The following is a 14,361-nucleotide window of genomic DNA, read 5'->3' as shown; positions in this document are numbered from 1 at the left end:
ATTTGTTGGTGGAAATTTCAACAACAAATGTTCTATGGAGCATACACGCGGTTGGACTTTCCAACAACAAGATCACATCCAAAATTTGTTGTTGGAAAATCCTATCGTGTGTACAGGGAATTAGGCTGTATTCACACCTGTGTGACTTGTTTCTGGAAACGCACGAACGATGCTCTAAACAACATGTCGTGCTTGTGGTGCCGCTATTTCTTAATGGCATTGCAAACGCAGGTGGCAGTTGCGTGTTTTGTTGCAAGTTTACCTCACTACAAAATATGCTAAACGTTTCGCCAAACACGCTTGGCTCTGGGCAAAAAATTTGTACTGGAGCTTCTTTGTCTGGTTTGTCGCACGACAGGCAGTTGTTGAAGTCAATGGGCTACCGTGTTAAAAACAGGCGACGCAAAAGGCAATGCGTCAAATCGGGATAGAGAGGATTTCCGCTGAGGGACGGTGGATACACAGGATTCATGCTACTGTTGGGGCGGGGGGGGTCTGCATTACTTTATTAATTTTGCCATGAAGGGTTTAATATCATTTCAGTTGATACGAAGTAAGGATTTCACATCAAGACATGACCAGAGCTGAGCACTGCATCCACCTCAGGCTCAGTCAGGTAACAATGTGGGTGGGAATTTTTCCCTGCAGCTTTATGATTAGCTGGTTGTAGTGAGTAGATGTGCCAGCAGGAGGCAGTAAAGTGCGTGCTATACTGACACCAGGGGCGGGGTTTTCTGACGGTCACATGTGCTACCGGGAAAGTCTAGACGGCATGACGAAGGGGAACCGGCGCCCGGAAGTGACGTGTTAGTTCCGCGCCCCGAGGTGTGAGGGGCTCTATGCGCGCTCTCATGGGGAAGAAGACACGGGCGGTGTCGGGCCGGAGACCTATCCTTCAGCTCTCCCCGCCGGGACCGCGCGCTGCCACCCGGGAGGAGGCCGGCTCTGGTTCGGAGGGTAAGCCCAGCAGGCCTTGTAGAGGGAGTGGCGGTGTGGGGGAGGGGAGTACGTCGTCTCGTTCCTCTCCTGGTAATCGGAGCTGGGTGGCGGAGTACCCGGCTGTCGGTGATGTGTGTACCGGCAGAGGTCTCGGAGTGAGTGTATGGGGGTGTTGTTCTGCACTGATTTCCTCTGGGCCTTGCTATCATAATATATGTGTGTATGTGTATTTTATATATATATATATATATATATATATATATATATATATATATATATATATAATTTTTTTATTATTACTTTCTGTTTACTGGCTGAAAGTTATGAAAACAAAAAGTCTAAAATAAAACATCAGTCAGAAACCCGTGTCCCCTGTAGTACCTCTTCTCCGCCATTAGATGTCCTCAGTCTTCAACACAAAGCGCCCCTCCTTCAGTGTACAGCACAGGGGGGGGGGCGGGGGCTACTCGCTTCATATAGGGGATCTCAAGTGTGGCCCCTGACATCACCAAAATACCTCACCTAAGTTTTAGAGAATGTTCATTATCAGAACCAGGAGACACATTAGGGTATAGCCGAAGACTGAGGGGAGGGACGTGGGAGATGTTCGGTCTCCGAACGTGGGGGCGTTCGGAGACCGGGGGGGTGTTCGGAGACTGGGACGCGGTCGGAGACTGTGGGGCGCGGGGGTGGGGCGGTCAGAGACTGGGGGGGAGACGTGGGGGGGTGGTCGGAGACTCGGGGGGCCGGGATATGGTCGGAGGGACGCAGGAGAAGGTCGGAAACTGCGGGGTCAGCACGCGGGAGAAGGTCCGAGGGACGCGGGAGACAGTCAGATACTGCGGGGTGGGACCCAAGAGGCGGTCTGAGGGATGCAGGAGGCGGTCACAAACTGCAGGGCCGGGACCCGAGAGATGGTCGGAGGGATGCGGGAGAAGGTCGGGGGGCCAGGGCAAGGGAGAAGGTCCCGGAAGACAGTCAGAAACTGTGGGCCCGGGACGCGGGAGATGGTCGGAGGGAAGCGGGAATCGCCCGGAAGCTGGGGGGTGCGACACAGACTTGTTATAGACGTTTTTGTAGACTGGGGGCATATTATTTGAGATGGCTAAAAGTCATTACTATAACAAGACGATGTTGAAACAAAGATTAGTGTCAGCAGGGCCCCGAGGTCTGCTCATCAAGTGCCAGAGGGCAACAGGTTTGGCACCAGGCGTGTACAGAGAACAGATGGAGGGTACTGTGGGGGTGGAGCTGGGCATTTGAAGGACTCGGTCATTGAAGATTATGATTCAATGACAGGTGTGTTGGTACCTAAAGGGGAAGAATGAAGAGTAGGATGAGAGCTCCGCAGGTAATCTTTATTATGTACAACAAAAGGTCCTAATAATATCCGGGGCATTTTGGGAGCTCTGCAATCACCTTTGATGCTGACAATAAATATGGGGAGGCTACTGGATAGCAGTTTGTAATGTGATCCGTAATGTGCTTGTTTCTGGTAAGAATGAGCTTGGGTTCAGACCAAACCTGGAGTTTCTCCTGCCTTGCAGCCAGCATACAGAATGGGGTGGGGGTGCTCCTGATATCTTTGACCTAACATAGGCCATGTGTTTGTATTATGTCAATGTATTATGATGACGTAAGTCTCCCCGCCCCCTTTGTGTACGTCAGCTGTGGAGGAAATAATCTCTTGCAGCTTATTGGCCCAGCACTGACAGTGGAACTCTTGCTTCAGGGTGAACCCAAGCTCATCAGTAGTCGCTGGTTAGGCAGACAAACTTGCTGGACTCATATCTGCTGCCCTCATCCTTCATGAGAGATTATGGAGGATACACCTGCTGAACTCTACTTTTCACAATGCTAATTCCCTGGCTTGTTGAGGCTTTAGTTTTATTGCTTTACGAGTCACTGATCCACTGACTTAGGTGGAGGCTGGGTGTAGCAGGGCGCTTACTTCTTATAGCAGTGACACCCACACACTCCCACTCATTTTACCTCCAATATTGTTAGCCTGACCATAAAATCTGTGCAGTTTCTTTTAGATGTACCATCATCCATATAGTGGAAGGGCCTGCCCGATTGTATATTGAATGCATTGTTTAGGCATGACTTCGTGTGGCATAGTTTTGGAGCTTTTACAATCAAATTGTATATTGTATGGCCAGCCTTAAAGTGTTGCTAAACCCACAACAGTAAAATCAGTCTGTATATGCAGTAAAACATGCTTGTATTACTCGCTGTGTAACCTAAGAGGTTAATCCTGGGCATTGTCTAGAAAGGTTGTTTGATCCTGTCGTCTCTGATCCTCCCCTTCTTTCACAGCCCCCAATTCATCTCCTGATAGGAGGTTTATGTATGCTTCAAGATGAGCTTTGAATACAAAGAAACCGCAGAATACAATATATTGTGGTCTGTGGTTCTGCAAAAGTGCAGTATGCCTGCCCGCATTGCCAGACTCTGCAGTGATTCAGAAAAATCGTCTGATAAAATCTGTTCACAAACCAACACTTTCAGGAGTGTCAGATTCCTGGTCCCCCCACTGCGCTCAGTGGTTTCTCCCATGTAGTAATGTAGGGGACACTATAGGACACAGTATTGAAGTTGAAGTAACGGGGGGATTGAAGCAGTTGTGCACAGAGATGCCAGATTCTGAATACACTTCAAAAACTGACATGGGAGTTTTCCCATTTCCTGTCACGGCTAGATTCAGCAGTTGGGTGGAGTGGGAGGGATAAATATTGATTACTTTTTATAGGGGTGTGATTTTTTTTTTCATTTTTAGCATCGGGGTTACTCTAAAGCCTAACTCCACTTTTTTTTTTTTTTTTACCGCTTCGCGCCTGCCCTATAGCCGAAAGGCGGCTTCAGAGCGAACGCCATCTGCCGGGAGGCCGTGGACGTCCTCCTGTTTACTTCCGCAATGCGAGCTCCCGGGAGCTCGCATCTGGGAAGTTCTGTGCTGGCTGTGTCGGCCTATCCAATGAGAGATGATCTCATTGGTAAACATAAGAGATCAGCTCTCAGCGCCGCTCTCCCTTCTCACACAGACAGCGTGTGAGAAGGGAGAGATGAACGGCTGCAGCGGCTGTAAGTGGGGGGGGGGGGGGGGGGGGGGGGGGGGGGCGGGGGCAAGTGCTATCTGTCCCCAGTGCTATCTGTCCCCAGTGCTATCTGTCCCCAGTGCCACTTGTCATCAGTGTCACCTGTCAGTGTCACGTGCCATCTGTTGTCAGTGTCGCGTGTCATCAATGCCACTCATCAGTGCCATCTGTCATCGGTGCCACGTGTCATTGTCCTGGTGCTCCAGGGCCTTCAAAAGTGTAATAAATAGTCAACAAGTTAGATGTGTAATTTATGTTCCTAGAACACATGACGACGCTCCCTGCATGTTGGGCCTCTCTAAGTGGCCAGGCTGTGAAAAAGTCCCACACATGTGGTATTGTAATACTCAGGAGTAGCAGAATTTTTTTGGGGGTTGTCATTTGTGGTATACACATGCCATGTGAGAAAAATAACCTATTACAATGACAATTTTGTGGAAAAAAAAATAAGAAAAATAAAAAATCTTAATTTTGCAAGGGAATTGTGGGTAAAAAATGACAACATCAAAAACCACACCATGTATCTTACTAAATACCTTGGAATGTCTACTTTCCAAAAGGGGTCATTTGGGGGGTATTTGTACTTTCCTGACTTGTTCGGGTCACAAGAAGTGAGATCGGCCACCAGTACATCAGATGTGATCAATTTTGTGCGATTCGCACCACAGCTTGTAGACTCTCTAACTTTCACAAAGACCAAATAATATCCACTAATTTGGGTTATTTTTACCAAAGATATGTAGCAGTATAAATTGTGGCCAAAATTGATGAAGAAAAAATAATAATTTGCATAATTTTTGTCACAGAAACAAAGAAATATGTGGGGTTTTTTTTTTTCAAAATTTTTGGTCTTTTTTCATTTATAGCGCAAAAAATAAAAACCCCAGAGGTAATCAAATACCACCAAAAGAAAGCTCTATTTGTGGGGGAAAAAAGGACAAAAAATTCATTTGGGTACAGTGTTTTATGACTGAGTAATTGTCATTCAAATTGTGAGAGCACTGAAAGCTGAAAATTGGTCTGGGTAGGAAGGGTGTTTAAGTGCCCAGTAAGCAAGTGGTTAATGAAATGGATGCAAACATTTTAGTAATGTCTTAAGATTTTGTGATCTGTGGCTTCCTCTCCTGGTAATGCCTTTTTTACTAATTTCTTAAAGCGGAGGTCCACCCTAATGTGGACCTTCCGCTCATTGGAACCCCCCCCCCCCCCCTCCGGCGCCACAATTGCCACCTTTCAGGGGGGAGGGGGGTGCAGGTACCTGTACAGTACAGGTATCTTCACCCACTTCCAGCGTAGATTCTGCAGAAGGTACGCCCCTTTCCGAAGGTCCCCCCGCTGTCTGCTGGGAAAAACACTTATCCCAGAGACAGTGGGGACCATCCTTATTGCGCAGCACGACTCGCGCATGCGCAGTAGGGAACCGGGAAATGAAGCCGAAAGGCTCCACTTCCTGATTCCCATACCCAAGATGGCGACGGCAGCACCCGAGAGACGATCGAGAGATCGGCTTCGGGTGCCGACATCGCGGGCGCGCTGGGCAGGTAAGTGTCATTATTTTAAAAGTCAGCAGCTGCAGTATTTGTAGCTGCTGGCTTTAAAAACAAAATAAAAAATATATAAAAAAAATGGTGGACTCCCGCTTTAACCTGATGTCACAGGCATACAATGTGAAGAAAAATCTTCCTAGTTGGAATAAAGATGGCAGTTAAAATTCAACCCTGGGCTAATATGTAAAAAGTCTCTCAGGAGGTTAGAGACAAAGTAAATATATAAAAATATCTACTGCTGTCTCCTGAAGTAATTCCTTTCTGCTACTAGATGTCCTCAGTGTGCTGGATTAAGGCCCCTTTCACACTGGAGCGGTGGGTGCGTCAGCGGTAAAGCTGCACTGTTTCTAGCGGCACTTTACCGTCAATTTTGTGGCGCTAGCGGGGCGCTTTTACCCCCGCGCTAGTGGCCGAGGAGGGGTTAAAACAACCGCAAATCGCTGCTTCAGTAGCGCTATGCCTGCGGTATAGCCACGCTGCCCTATTAATTTCAATGGGCAGGAGCGGTGTATACACTGCTCCAAAGGTGCTGCTTGCAGGAGTTTCTTTTTAATGTCGTGCAAGTGCACCGCTCCAGTTTGAAAGCACTCGGGCTTTCACGCTGGAGAGACGCTCTTTACAGGCACTATCGAGGTGCTATTTTTAGCACTGTAGTACCTGTAAAGCTCCTCAGTGTAAAAGGGGTCGACGTGAAACCGAGCATCATTCATGTGCAAAGACTAAAGCCTCGTCCGTACACGGACAGAAATGTCAGGCAAAATCGGCCCATTCAATAAAAACCAACTGACATTCCATCCGTTTGTATGGCATCCGGTCTGACCATGTGCGATGTGCAAGAGGGTGTGTGTATGGACAATGTCTATTCACAGGAGCACGACTTGTGAGCAAGCCTGCTCGAATGCCCTCATAGCAAAAGGCTTGCTAATGAGGGGGGGGGACAGGGACTCATCAGCGTGGGTGACACAGGACTGCCGGTGGGGACCCAAAAAGAAGAGGATTGAGGCGACTCTGTGCAAACTCATTGCACAGATCAGGTAAGAATGACATGTTTATTATAATAAAAATAAAAAAAATCAAATCTTTTAGAATCACTTTAAAACATTACCTAGCTTCCAACTCTTCTAAATGCTGTTTGAAACAGAGTTTTGAAAAAAAAAAAATGAATGTTGTAAGACTCTAAACTAGAAAAACTGGTTCTGTTGGCTTCATATAGTATCTGCAGATAATGTATGGGCGATTCCTGTCATTACAGTACAGGGTGCTGTATGAAGTTGGTTTCTTCCCATGTTTTCTCTCGGTACTCCTATTTTACAAGACAATCATTTGCTGCTTTGTGAATTGGTTGCTATTTAAGACTCGGCTCCAGACAATTAATTTTTCTTTGTGGGAAAGCTTACCTTACGTGTGTCATCATTGAGACAGAACGTGAAGAACACTCTTCAACAAGGGTCAGAGAGCAATGAAAAATTATTTTAAATAAAGTTGGTATCGGTGAAATTCTTTTTTCCTTTTTTTCCTGCTGTCTACATCTCCATCATGGCGATCTCACTTCCTGTTTGGTCACTAGGATAAGGTTGAGGTGTGGACCCAAAAACATTTTGTATTTAGACCGTTTATTGACTTAGGCCAATAAAAGGCAAAAATGTTTTGACTTCTGACCTCGTATATTTGGAGCGTCTGCATCTCAGCTTATCTAAAGCTACATAAGCCCTAATTTGGGGGGGGGGGGGGGGGGGGCGGCATCTGTTAGCAGCCTAATTTGAAAGCCAAAAATGTCCTGAATGGGAGTAATTGACAGCACCACCGGAACACTGTTTGATTCAGTGCCGGTCATATGGGTAACTGTTCACAGAATATAGCTTAAATCAGCGTGGCTTCTGGGCATTTGAGGATCTTTGTGTCATTAGTGCATCCCTGTTAGGGTGATTGTATTCACTTTTTTTTTTTTTTTTTTTGCCATGGACAGATGATACAGATTCCCAGAAGGTCATAGCTCCTCCCACCACCGGAATGATCCCAGAAGTCCAGCCTGTAGTGGTGAAGCCTACAGGTAAGGTGCCCATTATCAGCTACTTGGCACATAATTAGCGTTTGGGTTTAATGCCAACAACTTAAAGTGTTTTTTGCCCTTAAAAAAAAAAAAATCCTTTTTAAATCATGTTTTACAGCACAGTGCTTGTGATTTGTAATTTAGCCCCTATATCGCCTCAAAATCCTGGCTGATCCTCCTGATTCTGCCCTCCTCTCTGTAAACTGACCAGGGTATAGCATGGCTGCTGAGCCCTAACACCATGGTCAGTTTACGTGCCTCTGTCATCCGCAGCCCTGCTCTCCTGCGTCCTCCACCCACCACCCCTCCCTGCCGGTCAGCTCCATCCCCCTCCACGAGCCTTCCCTCCTGGTGCAATAAAATCTATAATATAAGCATGCCATCCCCTCTGTTATATAATGCTATATGTGTCCCTGTGCTGTATAAAAAAAAAATGGTGATTTATACCATATATCAGTGTGTCTCACGCCGCTTACATGACTCGTCCGATTTCTCTCCTCCCCGGCTGAAGTCAGCGGCAGTGCTTGGCCCAGCCCACTATGGCTGTCAGCCGGGCAGAGGAGAAAGCCGAGGAGTCACGTGAGCGCCATATACAATATAATGGGATCTTTTTTTTTATTTTTTACATATACAGAACAGGGGCATGTAGGGTTACAGAGAGGATGGCATGATCATATAATTGGTTAACAACCACTTTAAGCTCATGTTCTATACATTACGTTATAATTTTTCAGTGATGTGCCTGAAAGCATATACCGGACTAGATTATGGTGTTCTATTAAAAAAATGTTTCTTCAGCTGCTCTTTATATATGTGCTTGGCTATTTGTGAGCAAACTTAAGGAGCATTTACATTCAAAGACATGCAAGGGAAGGATTCCCTCATTCAAATTTCAGCATGTACAAAGATCTTTGGTTCTGCAGCTATATTCCATCAGAGAAAAGTAGAATTAGTTTTCCCAGTACAAAAGTCAAATGAGAAAGAAGAAAAAGTCTCCAGATTGGAATTCCCTCTAAACATGTACCGCCTGTACCCACAGCCTAACCATTTTCTTTTTTTGGGCCCTTCTACCTCCCTCTTCTCATTTGTTCACCTCCTCCCCATCTGAAACTACCCACTCAGTAGAGTTTACAGTAGAACCTTAAAGTGGTTGTTAAGCCACTCTAACCTGTTTGCACCATCAGCACTGCCACTTATTGTAGTGTCCCCCCTCTGTGTATGATTTATAAAAATAAATGCTGCAAATACCTCCTTTCAGAGCCGAGAACACTATTACATGACCAGCCGGTCTCTCCTTTCCTCCTCTGAGGCGGGGCCGAGATTCCCCTGCTGACATCAGTTGGGGGGGGGGGGGGATGATGATGACATCCGGCCAGTCATGTGATCATGATCTCCTCTCTGAGATTAGGTATTTGCAGCATTTATATTTATAATCCACACAGAGGGGGATGCTGCAATTGGAGGCAGTGTGGATGGTGCATACAGGTTAGTGTTATTCAAGCAGGGGTGGGGGGGGGTGGGGGGTGGGGGTCGACTGCACTGTTACGAGCTGATAGGCAGACGGGGACGGGGGAGATAGCAGGCTGCGGATGACGGAGGCATGTAAACTGACAACGCTGTTAGGGCTCAGCAGCCATAATATGTGGTCAGTTTACATAGGGGAAGGGTAACCAGGCTTTTTTTTTAGGTATTACAGGGGGCCAAATGGCACAGCACAAGCACAGTGTCGTATAACGCGCTTTAACCACCTGACAGCCGTACTATGGCCGAATGATGGCATCAGCGCGGATGTGAATTCCCGGGAGGCCATCATATGATGGCCTCCCCTGTGCACGCGTTGTGATCACCGATCTGAGTAAGGGGCCAGTCCCGGCCCCTCTACCATGTGATCAGCTATCAGCCAAAGACAGTTTACCGGTTTAACGAACGCTTTAAAGCATATCTAAACCCCCAAAATAATATGAAGTTTGCCAGGCCTAATTTTCACTTGGTAATCCTGAAGACGACACATTTTCTGTCCTTGTGTTGCTATAGTCATTTCTCCACTGTATCTATGGAGGAAACAATACTAGTCTTCCTAGGCTGCTCTAACTCATTACAAATGTCTTTCACTACAAACGTATCTTCATTACCCAGGAGCAGCAACATTTGTAGTTACAAGTTAGCTTAGAAGGAAGATATAACATTGTTTGATTTCAGTGTACATATGGCTACAAGGACACCGAGTTTCTTCCAATATCGGCAGTTATTTTCTGTACCTACTAAAAACCCTGTTACCCTGAAAGATGATGTATTCGATTTTTGTCCTGGGTTTAGGTATCCTTTACAGTGAGTCTTCTTGACCTTCCCAAAGTTGTGCCTTTGCAAAAAAAAAAAAAGAAGCAACTAACAAGGCATTAAAGTGGTTGTAAACCCTTACAAACCACTTTGACCTACAGGCAAGCCTAGATTAAGGCTTACCTGTAGGTCCAAGAAATATCTCCTAAACCCATATGGTTTAGGAGATATTTACAAAAAGACAGGCACCGCTGTCTACAGCGCATGCATCATAGACAGCGGCGCGCAGGCTCACTGAGCCGGCCGCAGATCACTGCGATATGCCGCTCATGTCGGCTCTCGTGCGCATGCACGGGAGTGACGTTATCGCGGCTCTGGCGAATCACGGCCCCGGAGCAGCGAAACCCGGATTTCACTCCAGGATACATGGCAGCGGCGAAGATGAAGACGGAGGACCACTTCGGGGGCTTCGTTCTCAGGTAAGTTATTCATAATGCGCTAGTATGTTATGGACACTAGCTCATTGTGCCTTTGCCTTGCAGGTTGCCTTTTTTTTTTTTTTTTTTTTTTTATATAGCCTTTACTTCCTCTTTAAATTACTGTTTATTTTTTTTTTATGTCAAATTATTTGTAAGACTGCTCAATGTAGTTGTTTAGATTATAACATGAACAGAATTTCATTTATACATCTGTTTCAAACTCCATTATGTATTTTCCCTTTTAACATGCAGGTTTTCCTTTTAATAATGTTGGGAGGGAGGAAATCACGGAAAGAAGCAGAAAAATAACTACATTAACCACTTCAGCCCCAGAAGATTTGGCTACTCAATGACCAGGCCATTTTTTGCGATATATCGCTGCGTTGCTTTAACTGACAAATTATTATTATTCAGGATTTATATAGCGCCAAACAGTTTGCGCAGTGCTTTACAACATGAGGGCAGACAGTACACTTACAATACAAATCAATACAGGAAGGATCAGAGGGCCCTGCTCGTTAGAGCTTACAATCTAGAAATAGATCTTTCTTTTGGTGGTATTTGATCACCTCTGGGTTTTTTATTTTTTGCGCTATAAACAAGAGTGACAATTTTGAAAAAAAAAAAAACCCTATCTATAACTTTTTTTGCTATAATCCCAATTTTTAAAAAAAAATTATTTTTTTTTTTAACTTATTTTTTCCTCAGTTTAGATCAATATGTATTCTACATATTTTTGGTAAAAAAAACCCGCAATAAGTGTATATTGATTGGTTTGCGCAAATGTAATAGCGCCTACAAAATAGGGGATAGATGTATTGCATTTTTATTATTTTTTATTTTATTTTAATTGGGACTGCGATATTGTGGCGGACAAATTGGACACTTGACAAATTTTTGAGGCCATTGACAATTATACAGTGATCAGTACTATAAAAATGCACTGATTACTGTATAAATGTCACTGGCAGGGAAGGGGTTAACTGTGTTCCCTAGGTGTGTTCTACCTGTAGGGGGTGGGACTGACTAGGAGAGGAGAGAGAGATCGGTGTTCATACTTGGTTTGAACACATGATCTGTTTCCTCTCCCCTGAGTGAACCGGGATTTGTGTGTTTACACACAGGTCCTGGTTCTTGCTCTGTCACGAGCGATCACGGGTGCCAGATGTGCCCAACATGCCCTGTGCGCCAAATACAGCCTCTTAAAGGGCCAACGTACAGTTACGGCGGCTCGCCCAGCGGAGCAAACCTGCCGTAGTACAACTGGCGGCAGCTGGTCCGGAACTGGTTAAAGACAATCCCATCAGTTAGAAACTTGCTTGCCTTAATATGTTAATGTTTCTAAAAATGCTGTTGAGCGCTGAGATTATACCATTAATTTGTGAGGAGTCAGTGTAAGAGGAGGCCTCAATACAGAGGGGGATTTAGTGAATGATAAAAGCAGTTGGCATAATAGGTTTGTTTCATATTCTCTTACTTTGGAATTGGTCTAAGGTGTTTTTATATCTATAGGTGGTCTTTGTCTGCTTGGGGCATACACAGACAGCGATGATGAAGATGGGGACTCGTCAGAGAAGTCCAAACCTACCCCTGCTACAAAAGCAAATGTTTCTACCGACATTGACAGTACTCTGGCCAACTTCCTTGCGGTAAGATAACTTATTCATGGTTAGCTTGTGGTAACAGAACACTTGTGTGGTGGATGCAGATGCATATCAAGCACTGGTTTACAAAGTGTTTCAAAGTTGTTTATGAAGGGTTTGGGGTCTTGTTTGTTTTTACGATTGAGAGCTGTAGGAATACTTGTATTAAGAATCAATTTCTTGCAGTTAAGTTATTAATCTCTACAAAAGAATGAGAGGGGACTGTGTTGAATAGAAATGCATTTGTATTCCAACTGTCAACTAGTATCCACAGAAGCAGGATGCTGAGAGTGGGTGGGAAAAACATTGACCCTTCCTAAATACTTCTAATTATCTTTAAATTGTACTTCAGCTAGAAATGCATACTTTAGAAAATGCCCAGCCCATGCATGTTTTTTAAATGTCCTGCATTGTCTGATTTGTGTTATAAGCCCAATATTGTATGGATCAGAGGTAACTTTATATTTTATTCAACATATTACTAAATTTCAATCTTCCTGCAGATCTTTAAAGAATTTCCAGTCCCAGTAGTAAAATCTATACTTTTGCTTCAACCCCACCCCTTTTTAATTGGCAGCGATGCGGTGCACTGGCTTCTCGCTCAGCACTTATAGGGCTGCTTTTCTTTTTGTTCCTGCTGGAGACCCATTACATTTCCAAGGCCAGACTTTTATTTTTTATTTTTTTAACTGGCCAGTTAATTCTCAGGGGTCACTGACACTTAGATGCTTAGGCCAAATTTGGTAGCATCAGTTAACTAATTTGCTCAAGTATTTCTATTTAGCGTTTATAGTGATATACAGTTTAAATATTTTTTTCAAATACTGAATTAGATAATTAAAGGTTTGAAAAGAGGCATATTGACATATTCAGGCTGCAGTGGCCTCGTCAAGCTGAAGATGTTTATGCTTGGTGAAACCTTCAGTTCGTGTTTGTTCACTGTCATAGCTGACACAATGTACGGCGAAGTCCATACATTGCAATGTTCTTTAATATAGTGTTTTTTTTTCTCCTAAACATCTTCCAGGACAGCCATGAGTCCTAGGGCGGCTCCTATCAGGACAGGAAATGGGTTAAACCCCCCCCCCCCCCAACCAGATAAAAGGGCGCTCCCCCAGGCCCCAAATCAGTATTAGTGTTTCCTCCGGAGGGGGGGGAGGGTGTGTGTAACGTGTTTAGGCAATCATCTTTTTGGGCCAGGTCTGCAAGGGGCGCTGGAACACACGGCCGATAGAAAAAAAGGTATTTCTTAATTGTACATCACGGGACACAGAGCCATAGTAATTACTATGTGGGTTATAGGCCACCTTGAGGTGATGGACACTGGCACACCCTAAGACAGGAAGTCCCCTCCCACTACTAGGAGTACCTCCAGTTTCTTAGGTGTTGGTCACGAGTAAAGATGTTCTGTGCTGAGCTTCACTGGAGCAATCCTTGCCTGGGCCAGCTATGCTGCCGGATACATTCAAAGTGTCTTTTTAGGCCAAATTGAATGGTACCTGGGCCTCGTGGCAGAAGAAACTAGGTTTAGCCTGTAAAGCTTCTCTTTTTTTTTTTTAGAGAGCTGGACCTCGGGATCCAGTGCTTTGGTTCTTTTCAGCCATAAAGCTTCCTGGCGGGGTCTTTTCTAGGTCCAGGAATGTGGATCCTCTGATAAAAACAGGCCCCGGTTCCTGAAGGTTTTTAAACGGAGCCCACCGTGAGGGGTGAAGATTGGATTTTGTTGGATTTACCACAGAAATCCCTGCAGTGGGAAAGGTAAGTGGAGATTTTTAAGGAATTTTTAAGTTTCTTGTGAGTTGTATCCTTTTTAAAAATGTTTTCATGCCTAAAAGTCACCACTGGGGGCTGTATAGAGCATGTACCTTGTGATGGTTTCCTCAAAGATAACTGTGTCTTCCAAAAAAACACCCTCCACCTGGACAAGCTCTACCTGGATAGGGGGAAGCCAGAACGATCGGCGATGCCGTTCCATTTTTCACCGCCCCTGCACAGCAGTTTTTGGCCATGTCTCCTTCTCGCCACCCTACCATAAACGCGCACACACACGCCGATCCCGTGGAATCAGAGGCCTGCGCAATGTGATGGAGGGGGTGGGGCTTAGCGCGACTTTGGCATGCAGCAACATCCAGCGCGGGAGTATGTTTTAAAAGCTCAATTTTTGCTGGCTGCAGCTGTCGGAAGGGACAAGAGCAAAAAGGGGCATGTAAGAGGTTTGGTAACACAGGCATTCCCTTGGCACATTTACTAAAAGCATCAGGCTGAGCGTTATAATAGCAGCGGCAGTTGCGGGACTATTTGCTCTAACAGTGGATGCAATTTCTTTTG

At 45.2% G+C, this 14,361-nt stretch overlaps 1 protein-coding gene across 3 annotated transcripts in view; it reads left to right on the top strand.

Annotated features, from left to right (window-relative positions):
* Positions 1 to 786: 786 nt before the first annotated feature.
* Positions 787 to 14,361, top strand: part of FNBP4 (formin binding protein 4) — a 46,432-nt gene continuing 32,857 nt past the window's right edge. The window contains exons 1-3 of one of the 3 annotated variants that reach the window (XM_077460951.1): positions 787 to 957; positions 7,551 to 7,634; positions 11,903 to 12,039. In XM_077460951.1, coding sequence (XP_077317077.1) covers positions 840 to 957; positions 7,551 to 7,634; positions 11,903 to 12,039 — 339 coding nt within the window. In that variant the 5' untranslated portion in view covers positions 787 to 839. Of the gene's footprint in view, positions 958 to 1,075; positions 1,095 to 7,550; positions 7,635 to 11,902; positions 12,040 to 14,361 lie in introns of those variants that run through there. The other 2 variants (XM_077460950.1, XM_077460952.1) reach the window with 2 other exon arrangements.

Source organism: Lithobates pipiens, unplaced genomic scaffold (genome assembly GCF_037356315.1).
Source record: "Lithobates pipiens isolate NorthernLeopardFrog02 unplaced genomic scaffold, aLitPip1_a1.2 Scaffold_10, whole genome shotgun sequence".
Lineage (NCBI taxonomy): Eukaryota > Metazoa > Chordata > Amphibia > Anura > Ranidae > Lithobates > Lithobates pipiens.
Note: the sequence above shows the minus strand (reverse complement) of the source record. Positions and strands in the feature narration are given on the sequence as shown.